The sequence below is a fragment of the Juglans microcarpa x Juglans regia genome, chromosome 4D, assembly GCF_004785595.1.
Source record: "Juglans microcarpa x Juglans regia isolate MS1-56 chromosome 4D, Jm3101_v1.0, whole genome shotgun sequence".
NCBI classification, from domain to species: Eukaryota; Viridiplantae; Streptophyta; class Magnoliopsida; order Fagales; family Juglandaceae; genus Juglans; species Juglans microcarpa x Juglans regia.
The window spans coordinates 34076193-34090584 of NC_054600.1; the positions used below are offsets into that span (position 1 = coordinate 34076193).

A 14392-nucleotide genomic window follows, 5' to 3' on the forward strand; every position below is an offset into this window, starting at 1 on the left:
TGCTACTATCCCAATACATTCCAGCACCTTAAAGGGACCACAATACCTTGTTGCTAACTTGGGATTCACAATAGCTCCCACAATATGCTGTTTATACTTCTGCAATTCCAAGTAAACCATATCACCAACTTGAAACTGCATGTGAACATGTTTCTTATCATATTGTTGCTTCATGTTAGCATGTGCTGCCACCAAATTCTTCCTCAATAATGACAGAATTTCTTCTCTCGATCTCAACTCAGATTCACAATAGCTCCCACAATATGCTGTTTATACTTCTGCAATTCCAAGTAAACCATATCACCAACTTGAAACTGCATGTGAACATGTTTCTTATCATATTGTTGCTTCATGTTAGCATGTGCTGCCACCAAATTCTTCCTCAATAATGACAGAATTTCTTCTCTCGATCTCAACTCAGAATCCACTGCCTCATTCTGAGTTGTGACAGCTACATACTACAACAAGGTAGGAGGGGTCACACCATACAAGGCCTCAAATGGTGTGATCTTAATTGCTGAATGTACAGACGTATTGTACCACCATTCTGCCCAAGGCAACCAATGGCTCTACTGCTTAGGTCTGTCAGAAACAAAGCACCTCAAATACTGCAGCACGCACTTATTCACAATTTCAGTCTGCCCATCTGATTGAGGATGGTAAGTAGAACTAAAATTAATTTTGTGGCATGCATCCTAAAAAGCTCATTCCAAAAACCACTGGTGAAAGCAGTATCTTGATCAGTCACAATTGTTGCAGGTATTCCGTGCAACTTAAAAACTTGTGAAAGAAAAAGCTTGGCTACTGAGGCTGCATTATAAGAATGAGACAAGGGTAAAAAGTGAGCATATTTCATAAATCTATCAACTACCACCAAAATTACAGTAAATCCTCTTGAATTAGGAAGAGCATTAATAAAGTCCATAGAGATATCACTCTATGACCTCACAGGAATAGGCAATGGTTGTAACAACCCTTCTAGTAGCAAATTCTCCACTTTACATTTTTGGCATACTTCACATTCTTTAATATACTTCTTTATGTCCCTCATTATTCCAGCCCAAATAAAATCTACTTTGGCCCTCTGTAGAGACTTCTGGTATCCTGAATGCCCTCCAAAAGCACTGCTATGTATGAATTGCAGAATCTGCTGCTTCAAAGGGGATTTAGCTGATAGAAATAACCTCCATTTTTTTAATAACAATCCATTCTTCACTGTAAAGGCTTAATTCAGCAGCTCTCCTTGTTGTAACTTCATGCAAATTCCAGAAATCTCCTCATCTTGCAAGTATGAATCTTTCAGCTACTGTAGCCACATTAGATCTAGGACTGTAATAGCAGATAACACTGCCTCACTCTCAACCATCTCATCCCTTCTTGAAAGAGCATATGCATCCACATTTTCTCTGCCTCATCTATACTCAATAGTAAAGTCATAACCCATTAACTTGTTGAGTCATTTCTGCTATGATGGTGTCCCTATCTTCTACTCCAACAAAAATTATTTTTGTTAGTCAGTCCTGATTACAAATGTAGTTCCCAAGAGATAAGGCCTCCACTTCTTTACAGCCAATACCAATGCCAAAAATTCTTTTTCATAGGCTCTTAAATCCAAAGCTTTGTCTTTCAAAGGTTTACTAAGGAAAGCCAAAGGTCTTCCATTATGCATCAACACAACTCCAACTCCTTTACCTAATGCATCACACTCAATCAAAAATGATTTAGTAAAGTCAAGTAATGTTGAAATAGGTGGTTGAGAAACAGCCTGCTTCAATGCCTCAAATGCTTGTGTAGCTGAATGTCCCCAGTGAAAAGCATCCTTCTTGAGCAAATCAGTAAGAGGAGCAGCAATGAATTCATAATCCCTTACAAATTTTCGATAATACCCAGTCAATCCAAGGAACTCCCTCAAGGATTTAATGGACTTGGGCAAAGGCCACTCAACCATGGCCTTGATCTTGGATGGATCAATCTGCACTCCCTCAGTAGACACTAAATGTTCAAGATAATCAATTTATTTACAACCAAATCTGCATTTACTTCTTTTAGCAAACAATGTATGTTTTGCTAAAACATCCAACACCAAAGTCAAACGCTGCAAATGATCCTCTTTACTCTTACTGTATACCAAGATATCATCAAAGAAAACTATAACAAATTCTCTTAAAAATGGCTGGAATACCTCATTCATCAATGACTGAAAGGTAGCAGGAGCATTGGTTAAGCCAAAAAGCATAACCAAAAACTCATAATGGCCTTGATGGGTTCTAAATGATGTCTTCTCAATATCAGACTCCCTCACTCGAATTTGATGATAACCAGACCTGAGATCTAGCTCGGAAAAAATGGTAGCCCCACACAACTTATCAAGGAGCTCATCCACCACAGGAATAGGAAACTTGTCTTTAACAGTTTCCCTATTCAAAGCTCTGTAATCAATGCACATACGCCAAGAACCATCATCTTTTCTGACTAGGGTGGTAGGTGAGGAAAAAGGAGATTGGCTACACCTTATTACTCCTACCTCCAACAATTCCTTAACTATTTTTTCAATCTCAGTTTTTTGTACAAAGAGATACCTATATGGCCTAACATAAAGAGGCCTTTTTTAGGTTAATTTTGTCGTCATGGCTTCTCTTGGGTGGCAAGCCTTTAGGCTCCTTAAAAACTACAGAAAACCTTCTCAAAATCTTTTCAATTTCATCATCAACTTCTTCTGCACTACTAGTCTGCTGCTGCTGTATTAATTGTAAAAACATGCCCTTCCTCTCAATTGAAGTCAGTTGGCAAATATGCACATCTTCTACTAATTCTGATTTAGGAGCATTCATCCCTCTAATTGTCACTGACTTTCTGCTCAAAGGATATAGTAAGGTCATTAAAGTCCCATAACACAAGACCTAAAGTTCTTAACCACTGCATCCCTACCACCACATCACAGCCCCCAAGAGGTAACAGGAAAAAATTAGTACTGAACTGGTTTCCTTGCATATGAAACTGTAGCTTCTCTATCATTCCCTCACTTCTCAATCTTTCTCCATTTGCCACTCGCACTTTAATTTGTTTTTCAGAATCAACTTCTAACCCCCCTTTCCTAGCAACCATGGGATCAAGGAAATTATATGTACTGCTTGTGTCCACTAGAATGATCACAAAAAAGTTTTTGAACTTTGCCATGAATTATCATGGTTCTTGGGCTTAAAGATCCTGCAATAGCATGCAGAGATATCTCAGGAACTTCACACTGTGCTGGTAAAATATCAATACTATCAACATCTTCTATAAACTCACAACCTTGCACCTCATCTCCTCCAAATAATTCCATCCCTTCCGTCACAAAAATTCTGGCCCTCTTACACTTGTGAATAGGGTTCCATTTCTCATCACAAAAATAGCACAAACCCTTTTCTCTTCTTTCTTTCATCTCAGCTGGACTCACTTTCTGCACATGTAAGGAAGCCTTAAAATTACTAGCTCTCCCTACAATAGTGTTCTCCTTTCTTCCCACATTGTTGTCAAATCCATTCACTCCTATAGGAAATGGTACCTAAGAAGCTTGATAACTTCCCCCCTTATTTCCTCCACGAGCACTAAGAATGTACTCCTCTTGAATCTTGGCAAGGCCAAAGGCAGAATTAAGGTTCTGAGGATGTAGCATCCTCACGGGCAGCCTTATTTCATCTTTTAATCCACTCAAGAACATACTCAATTTATAGTTATCAGATAATCCTTTCAACCTATTGGATATCATCTCAAATTGAGTTTTATATACAGCTACTATAGTGCTTTGTTTAAGTCGAGTAAGGGCTTCCATGGGATCATCAGAGGATGAATTCCCAAACCTCAACTGCAAAGCCTCAATAAAAGAACTCCAAGAATAAAAAATTCTTGTTTCTTCAGCATCTTGAAACCAAATTAAAGCACTACTCTCCATGTAAAATGATGACATTAAAATCTTTTGCCCATCCGGCATAGGGTACAGAGCAAAATAGTGATTCACTTTATAAATCCATCCCGTTGGATTAGTCCCATCAAATCTTGGAAAGTCTAGTTTAATTGAGTGAAATTGCATACCTCTTGATACACCCATCTGCTCAGAATTCACCTCTTCTTATCTGCCACCCAAATGCTGATGACCCATTCTTCCACATTAACAGCTTCTAGTAAAACATCTATCTTGGAATTCAATACCTCTAATGCTCCTTGATAGTCTTCAAATTTTTTCCTTCTTGTTCTTGATGTTGTTGTAACCCCACTACCATATTCTCCAACTCTTTGAAACGAGTTCCTTCTGCCATCAGAAGGAAAAAAAAAAAATCTCCCAGATTTTCGAACTGTTCTGGTACCAATTGTAACAATTCACTCAGAAATGCACTCAAACTCTGATCTTCGAGGGATCAGTTCCTCCAAGAAATCACTCTTATTAACTTTCTTCAATGCATTACATCAGAAATACATCCCTTTTTATACACAATCCAGAAGTTAAGTCAGTTAGAAAGGAAAGGGTATTCTAGTACATTCAATCAACTAACTAAGGCTACAGATGTACTTATACACTGCTTAATGACATGTGCCACCACGTGCATAACTAACTGCTAACTGCTGCACTAACCATTCAGTCGATGGCTAACTCATTTCCAGACTCCTCTCTTCATCTCTTCTTCTAAGTACACATAACAATCTCCGTCCTTTTTATTTTATTTTATTTTTGTGTCTAAAATCACTTGGATTTTCTAATGGGAATTTTATTTGTGCTAAAGGTTCTCAAAACAAGCTTTCTGGTATGAAGACTTGGTTTATTCCTGGGGGAAAAATGTCTTTTACAGGTTGAGACATGGGTAAATGCGTATTGGTTAATAGCACTAATAGTTGTTGCTTAAGTTTTTTTTTTTTCTTGACTACTTTGTACTGTTTTTGGGTTTCATGAACTATATCGTTTTGATGAAAAATTAGGTCACACAAGTATTCAGTAATTGTGTCCCCATACTCTTCAACTTTGTTTCTGGAAAGGCATAAAGGGATACGTGTCATAAGCCTTCTCGTGAGGCTTTCGGATGTGCATCTTTCATTCTTTAAGCAATATATTTTAAGTTTTAATTATGGTATCAATTTCGATATGCCTTTATTGCTGTTTTTACTCTTGTGCAGACAATGCAAACGCCATTCAGGAGCTACCTTCAAGAGATGCTAGCCCTTGTAAGTGGAGTTGAAAAATATGAAATGACATTTATGGAACTTACATGCTTTGCTGATCATGTCACCCTCTTTTGCTGGGATTATCCCTAACATCCTTATCTCATGATTCTTGTTGTATTGCTAACAAATGGAGATGGGGACAGGTTTGAACCTTACTGATCAAGAAAGTAAGAAGAAAGGCTTCCAAAATATCTATAACCTTAATGGGACTGCCATTATTGACTTTGGCATGTTCTTTCTCGCATGTGTTCAGAGCATCTACTTCTTTCTTTTGATGCATGTTTGTCTAGGTCTAGGCTATGTTTTCTTTATTTGAATGGAAAATCGAACAAGGTATTGGATCAAATATGCATAGGATGTCCATAACTCATTATGATGGCACATTTCCCTACGAATGAATTGGTGGACAGTATGGGATGAAGTTCTTGGTAATTACCGTATTTTCAAATTTACTGATATAAAGTCACCTGTTAGGTTCAGTTTAGTGTTCAAAGGGTGGGTGGGTCTGAAGGCCCTTGCCTTGGTAAGGTGCCACATCATTAAAACAAATACCGGTAAAGCTTATAAAGTTCGTCCTCCAAAAGCTCAGGTAAAAAAAAAATTGTGTAGATTACCAAGAAAGATGACTTCTTCAAGAATTTCTTATTAAGTGAACAAAACAATCAAATGGTTTGGGTGGAATCAAACAGAATCTTCCAGTCAAGATATCTAACCATGACATCAAACATTTCAAAAAGCAATGAATAAGGTTGAAATATATGATCAAATGACTTGCTTTATGTTTTGCAGGTGAAAAGAGAGAAGACTGAACGTGAAGCTTTGGGAGCTTTACCTCTCTATCAGCGTTCCATTCCCTGAGCATCTTGGTTCCTCATAGCAGTATGCTTGACCAGAGTAGAAGTCTTTATGATATTACGTTGGTACTGGAGGTAAATTCGTTTTGTAGTGGGAATGGGAGATGGTCCACATCCCTGCTTCAGAATTGGATTTCCAAAATTTTGGTATTTGGATGGCATCAATTGTTCATTCTCATGTACTGGCTGGCCTTTCATCTCCATAATTGAGTATAACACTGCTTATTTTGTTGATGAAAATACAATAAACCTGTTTCGATTGTAAAATGGGTGCCTTCTATTTATTTATGCAAGGATGTTGATCCAGATCATAGGGTTTCCAGTTTTGATGTTCACCGTCTATAGGCATGTTAACAAGGGGGAAGAAATGTCCGATAATATACGAATCTCTCTCTCTCTCTCTCTCTCTCTGTGGGGAAAAATTTTCAGTCATTGAGCTCGAGTCTTGATCGATCTATTCTAGTTCTGTTTATACATTTGATGTAACACATTAACCAACTCATTCATAGTCTGGAATTTGGGGTTGCTATCAGATACGCCCGAGTTTTTAGCAAAATTCGGATGTGTCAGCTCAATAAATGCTTGTCGGTTGCCACTAGATAGCAGCTGTGTGAAATTGAATACTAGCTACCATATAAATACATAAATACATACATAAACGCATATATATATATATATATATATATATATATCAATCTTTTGACAGTCAGGTGCAATTATTCGAAGTTCTTATCCACCAAACAAATTCATGTCCACAAGCTTCTCCCTCAATCATGCAATGCTATGTTTCTATAAATGTGTGCATCTGCAAATGTATTTGGTTGTCCATTTTGTACGAGCACCAACCTTTTAAGTGATTGAAAGTCCTTGCTGTTTTATTTGCAATCTCAAATTTTCTTTAGTTAAAAAAAAAAAAAGAAAAAAAGAAAAAAAAAAAGGAAGAAGAAGAAGTAGTGGACAAGAGTGCTCGTTCTGGGAATGATTTGGTTGTGGTTGTGGCTAAAACAATGGTGATCCAAGGACTAGTGCAGTGGAATTGAATAGATTGGCGTAATCAGAATAAGATCAACCTCATTGATTTAGGGAGAAAGACTAGTAGCTCATGAAGGGGCAAAAGAAAAAAAAAAAAAAAAGGAGAGAGAGAGAGGGGTATGGAGTTTTGCTGAGGTCCAGACTTTATCTGCAACACAAGCCTAAAGGAACTTTCGAAGCTAAGGACAATGCAAGTTGCAACATCCCCTTGCTTGGCGATTCGCTACTTGAACTAGTATCACTATTTTTTTCGTTAGCAAAGTTCTTCTTCATAGACTAGTTAATGCATCTTTATTGGATCAGCCTAATAGTATTTGAGCTCTTAATTTAGTTAATGTCATAATAAATTAAACGATACCCTGATACTTGTCTCTATTAGAAATTAATTAATTACACTTTCAAAAAATTATTCAGCTGACTCAAAGCATCTCATTGACTTGGCCAAATGAGAATGATAGCCAAATTTTGGATAATCTGTTCCAAAAATACCTCACATTGGGTTGGGCATATCTAAAATAGTTTAGATTTCAGCTACAGTGCTTGGTCAAAGATAGAAGACTACTGTTGGTTTATCAAACATTAAAATACTAATTTCTTACTCTAAACAAAAATACTATTTAGTTTGTAATTAAGAAATTTAGATAGAAATTTAGATGAGCTTAATCAAATATTTTTTATAATTAGCATTAAATGACTCTTGAAAATATGATTTTTTAATATTAATTTAATTAGAATATAATTATTATTAACATTTAATTGGTTAATTGGTAGAACTACAAAATGTGATAAAAATAAATTAAATAAAAAAATTATGAAATTAATAATATTTTATTATTATATGGAGAGTGAATGAATAATCTAATGTGAAGATTGAATTTAAATAGAATAGACAAATATAAAAAAATATAATATTAGTTAAATTTTGAAGATAGATTTAACTAGTACACCAATGAAAATGCTCTCAAAAGGCCAAATTGACGTCCTCATTTCTCAACGAGTAATCATATCACACAATACATGTTACAACATATTTTATAATACATGTTATAGAATAATAAAATTTTTATAAAATAATGTTAATTTTATAAAGTATTTTACAAAAAGAAAATTTATTTTAAAATAATATTATGTAAAGTATTATAAAAAGTGATATATATTTATCATTTTTCTTCTTCAGTTCACAATATCAGTCTGTTTCGATTAACGTACGTAGGACCAACCAATGCTCATCGGATCCATCCAACTGCCATTTATCATGGGCTTGCTTATTGATTCAATACGCGTACTAATTATTATTTATAGGAATCTGACATATATGCATACCAGCCGACAAGAATATAAGCCTTGAACTACCGAATATGGATTTTTACTAAAATAAAACAAAAATAAGTAATAAAAAAATAAAGAAAATAAAATCTAAGAAGGAGAAGAGAGTAAATTTAAGCCAATATACACGTATATGTATACTATATCTTAGAGAGTCAGAGAAAAAAAAAATAAAAATATATATATATATATATATATTAGAGAGAGAGAGAGAGAGAGATAGAGAGATACAAAAAGAGGAAGGTCCCCCGATATCCGGCCGAAGTTGGGGCGTCCACATGGAGGCGATCGGAGAGTCGGCCCCCTCCCGATGCTGTATTATTTAATGATTTGAGATCAAGAGGTTGCAGGCCCACATGCGTCTTTTACGGTGCAAGCCCAGAAGCAGGCAGGCCACGACCATTGTGCGTGCTATAACCATGAGATTAGGTCAGCTTCGATTTTCGTTATCCCTCCCCCTGTCTCCCCTATGATCTATCTGTGGGCCATATTTCTGAACCCCACCCTCCTCAGTGCCTGGCCCACTTTCCCCGTGATATGTTTCTTGGAGGTTTTTCATCTTTCATTTTTTGTTTTTTAGTTAAAGTTTCCCCATGATCGATGCAGCCAGCTAGCTTTGGATCAGGGTTTCACTAATTGCGGAACATGCATGTACACTTGATCCATCTGCGTTCATTCAAAATTATATGTGCTGTACTATTACTATTTTTACTAAGTATGATGTGATTCATCATTCATCATCAAGCTTGGCTTGGAGTTCAAATTTGGGATCATGATGCTTGGCTCAGTGCCTCTGCCCCATGACCTTTTTATTATCCTTTTTCGAACGAATGCATGCATTATCTTGAAGTCGGCAGATCTTATTATTTATATATATATAAGTTTTTCTATATATCAGTCACTATTCGTCTCCACATTTCATGTTTAACAGTTTTTTTTTTTTTAGGGGTGAGATGTAATATAGCAAATAATGACTGATGAAAATAATTATTTTATATATATATATATGTTAATTTCGATATGTATATGTATATATAGTTCAAACGACTGTAGGATTGAATGATATATATGACAACGACAAATTAGGTGATGATGGACCAAGAAGATTTAGTTGAAAAGTTATAATTTTTTTTATGAGAATTAAAACAAGGGAGATTTCGGCATTTAGTTCTGCGTATGTAGGTAGTGCGTATATATATATTTTTTTATTGTTTTTTTTTTTTTTTTATGGTGTATAGGATGACACGACAAAGTAAGAGTGACATGTTTCATCGAACAATGAAATCTGGATTTTGGCACATGAGGTAGACTGACAGAAGAATGGATATTCATATATGATATACCTTGGATAGAGCAAGTTCATGGAAATTAGTCCAAACCCATGTCCGGCCAACATACTTAATAATCTAGATAGACTATGACGTTATTTATATATGAAATATATATATATATATATATATATATATCACACAGCTCAAACCAACTTTATTAGATCAGCTGCACCAAAATCCAAAGAAATATTAAAGAGTATTAATGGTATGTATAAACCACAAATAGATAAATTTAAGTCCTTTATTCAAAAATAAATCTTACTAAAATAATAATAAACATTTTTACATCTTTTAATCTACTTTTTTTTATAAAAAGAAAAGAAAAATTTTAAATATACGCCCCATATTCTTACACACTACTTAAAAATATGTGAATTTATTTTTTTATTTTTAATATAAAATATGAGAATAAAAAAATAAAATCATATATTTTTAAATAATACGGAGGAATGTGAAACATCTTATTGTATAGAACTTGTCACAAATGATTACTCAATAATAAAACAACCAACTTGTAAGCCGGTTAGTTGGCAGGATTGACAACTCTGCCAAGTTTAGGGAACTAACGTTCTAATCTTTGTAATTAATTATATCGGGACTCGGGAATCCAAAACGCACATGCATTTAATTTTTATTGATTCTTCTTGTTTGGTATAATTAATCCTTAGAATAATATGAAGATCTTCTTTATATAGCCTTTAATGCACGATTATGACCCAAATGACCCGTAACTACGTACCCGAGCAAAAAGTAGGCAAAGCAAAAGGCGGTGTCGAGGACTCGAGGGTGGCTTGCATATCTGCTTTGGGGGAGGAAAAGTGAAAACCCATGTGACTTCGAAGTTCGAACACCTTTCTGTCTTCAACCTACCGCTAGAAGACGTCTCCATCTTAGTCATATTACTATTACTAATGGCAAAACAGATGTTTCGTAGAAATCCGAGGGCTTCTTGCTAGCTTGTCTTGCATATAAGGCATGGCTCACTTCCTTTGCTCAATGCGTTCTACATCAATATCTCATTCATCGCCTCTCCAAAAATTGCACAGAGCTCCTTCACTATGCATGGGATCGCCTTTCTGTCGGTGCTATTGTGCGCCACCTGCCACATCGCCTCATCCCTCACCGACGGTACTGACTAATTAATTCAATTGCATACACACATATCAGTATGTTAATTTACGTACAGTACTACATGCATGTATAATACATACATGATGCTACATCTGCTTCTTTCAAAAGAAACTGGCTTACAAAGTATGATATCATGTTGGGCCATCTTGCTTTTTCAAAGGATTAGATGCATGGTTGTGATTTGAGATTTCACTGGTTTTCTTAGTTCTTTCCAGCTACAAACTAGTCCACAGTACTGTGGTTTGCATGATTAATTGCTTCAGTCAGGTTCATCCTATATATATATATAGCTAATTTGAATTAAGCCGTGATCAAGGTCGACATAGATGTGGAAAGTTTCGAGTATTTGAAGTTTTTTCATGGCGCATGGTTAGGGTGAAACTTGAGATTTCAAGTGAGCAGTAAGCTGCAAAGTGTTTCAGACAGACTTGTAAAGTGACCAAGTCACTTCACTTTACTCTCCAATAATCAACTGACTACTACCTTTCCCGGTTGGTCATCGGTTTGAGTTGACGGAAAATATATTTTCGGTTCTGAAACTTCTGACATCTAGGAAATTAAGCAATCCTTTCATGAGTGGTTTTTTATTTTTATTTTTGTCAGTAGCCGACTTGCTGTAGGAGTAATGTGTTCCAAAGGTTGTGATTTAAGCCCTCTGTGCATGGGACCACTGTTTACCCTGCTTTGCAGGATTCCCATGACGGTGGATTGTTATATTTTGTCAGAAGTGACGTTGAATTTACAGTTTTCATTCGAACATAAATTGATGCTCAGGTTGAAATAAACTCGAAAATTACCTCCTCTGTTTTCGGTCAAGCTAATGTAGGCTATGCTTTTGCACCTTTCATTATTCGAATACCTTAAGCATGCTGCAACTGACATAGTTCGAATGAACTCCCTTTTTTGTTTTCCTATGCAGGATTATTACCAAATGGGAACTTCGAGTATGGCCCAAAACCCGCTGACATGAACGGAACGGTGGTGAAGGGGCGGCATGCCATACCAGAGTGGGAAGTTTCAGGGTTCGTGGAGTACATAAAATCGGGCCAAAAGCAAGGGGACATGTTGCTGGTGGTGCCAGAGGGAGCCTTTGCGGTGAGGCTTGGGAACGAGGCGTCGATCAAGCAAAGCATGAAAGTGATCAAGGGAATGTACTATTCGCTCACGTTCAGCGCAGCCCGCACCTGCGCTCAAGAGGAGCGGCTAAACGTGTCGGTGGCACCAGATTGGGGCGTGCTGCCAATGCAAACTCTGTATAGCAGTAATGGGTGGGACTCGTATGCGTGGGCATTCCAAGCCGAAAGCGATGTTGCGGCCATCGTGATTCATAATCCGGGAGTGGAGGAGGATCCTGCATGTGGCCCTCTTATTGATTCGATTGCAATTAAAGCCTTATACCCTCCTAGACTAACCAACAGTGAGTTCTTTCTAACATTGACATGATGATCATATTTCGCGCCCACATCCACTCACATGCATGCATGGCTACCCTGACTTTGATATTTCCTTCTATGGGATCTTGCATGAAAATTTATGAGCCTCTGGTTTGGGCTTTATGGACATCCATGATTAAGGTCCCATAGCAGCTATAGCCTAAAGGACCACTTTTTTTCTGTCGTTCGCTTTACCCGCTGGAAGTAGGTAGCAGCCAGCAGGTGCTCCTCGTATCTGTTTGCAACTTTTGCCACAAGATAGTGGAATCAGGCATTTGGGCTCAATGGTTTAGGCACTTTATATATATGGATACGGCGAATTCAGACGTTCGTGGCCATCACTGTCCGAGTGGTGGCAGCTTGCAGCAACTTGAACCTTTCAGAACATCGAGTTAATGAGAGTCTGCGCGCAAATCTACCTAACATTAATTTACAGCCCCAACTGGCTGTTCTATTAGATAGACATTCCTATACAACATATTAGATCTGTAGCATGTCATTTATTCCCGTCCCCTGAACTTTGTATGCCATAAACACAGATTCATTGGTGGTTCAAATGTCAGTCACTTTTATTTTCGGCCATTTAAATATTAATATCAAAACTTTCACATGGTTCTGTTCAAATTATAACGTTATACTAATCTTTTGATAGCCGACAAGCTTATTTGGACTATTGTGATTGTGTAGAAAACTTACTGAAGAATCCGGATTTCGAAGAAGGACCGTATGTATTCCCCAACACGTCCTGGGGAGTCCTGATCCCACCTAACATCGAGGATGACCACTCTCCACTGCCAGGTTGGATGGTGGAGTCTCTCAAAGCCGTCAAATACATTGACTCGGACCACTTCTCGGTGCCACAAGGCAAACGAGCCGTAGAACTTGTCGCTGGAAAAGAAAGCGCCATCGCACAAGTAGTCAGGACCATCCCAGGAAAGACCTACGTTCTCTCTTTTGCTGTGGGCGACGCCAGCAACTCCTGTGAAGGGTCCATGATCGTCGAGGCATTTGCCGGCAAGGACACCGTAAAAGTTCCTTACGAATCCAAGGGCAAAGGTGGATACAAGCGTGCTGTGCTCAAGTTTGTGGCTGCTTCTCCACGAACTCGTATAATGTTCCTCAGCACATTTTACACCATGAGAAGTGATGACTTTTCTTCACTGTGCGGCCCTGTTCTCGATGATGTTAAGCTGTTGAGTGTTCGTAATCCAAGGCGTATGTGAGGCCAATGTTAACACGTATATTTGGGATCTTTGTGGTCAATACTACGAGTAATTTTGTTTGTAAGGAAGCATTATGGGTTTTTTAAGAGTATAATTCGAAAATAAAAAAAAATATATATATATATATATGTATACATGATTTGTAAGGATAGAATATAGTAGTTTGATGATATATTGGGCATGATCATGTACTTTAACAGAATAAATGAGTAAAATGGATATTACATATTCATGATATATTTGATGAAAAACATGGATGTCACATATTCATGATATATCTTGAAGGTATAAGAATGAACTTTTTGGAGCTCTTTGTTTTATCCTTATATATCTTATGGTATTCATGGATTGATCTTCCCACAACCTGTAAAATATATAAATTGGAGCAATAGTGCTTTTTATTATATAAATCACGTTCGAGTTTTATAATTAATTTTAAGTGACTTTAAATTAATTATAAAAAATTACTTAAAATACGATATTTTGATGAGAAGTGTTACAAATATAAAGAAAGTTTACAAAATATTTCTACAAAAATAAACTCAGAAATTAACATGATTTCTTGTGATATGTTAGATTATTTTTACAATAAAAATAATTTTATAATCTGACGTATCACATTAACTCACTTTAGTTTGTAAATTTATTTTTATAAATTCTCTTAATAACTAAAATATTTTTCTTATTGATTTATGCCCCGTTTGGATTGTGAGTATCGCATCTCATCATTACAAATTTACAAATTTTTCAAATTTCTACACAAATATATTAAATAATTCAACATTTTCAAATTTCAAAATAAAAATAATATAAAAAAAATATTTTAATAATATTTTATTCAACTTTAAACTTTTATCTAAAATCAT

At 36.3% G+C, this 14392-nt stretch overlaps 2 protein-coding genes across 3 annotated transcripts in view; both read left to right on the plus strand.

Moving 5' to 3' along the window:
• Window positions 1–6482, plus strand: part of LOC121261319 (cytochrome b-c1 complex subunit 7-2, mitochondrial-like) — an 8597-nt gene extending 2115 nt beyond the window's left edge. The window contains exons 3-4 of one of the 2 annotated variants that reach the window (XM_041163636.1): window positions 5149–5196; window positions 5986–6482. In XM_041163636.1, the coding sequence (XP_041019570.1) occupies window positions 5149–5196; window positions 5986–6054 (117 nt within the window). In that variant the 3' untranslated portion in view covers window positions 6055–6482. Of the gene's footprint in view, window positions 1–4369; window positions 4764–5148; window positions 5197–5985 lie in introns of those variants that run through there. The other variant, XM_041163637.1, reaches the window with a different exon arrangement.
• Window positions 6483–10687: 4205 nt separating this feature from the next.
• On the plus strand, window positions 10688–13763 carry LOC121261316. The gene is made up of 3 exons (XM_041163633.1): window positions 10688–10867; window positions 11790–12287; window positions 12991–13763. Exons 1-3 carry the CDS (start codon window positions 10798–10800, stop codon window positions 13524–13526), a joined length of 1104 nt encoding a protein of 367 aa, XP_041019567.1. The 5' UTR covers window positions 10688–10797; the 3' UTR covers window positions 13527–13763.
• Window positions 13764–14392: the final 629 nt, after the last annotated feature.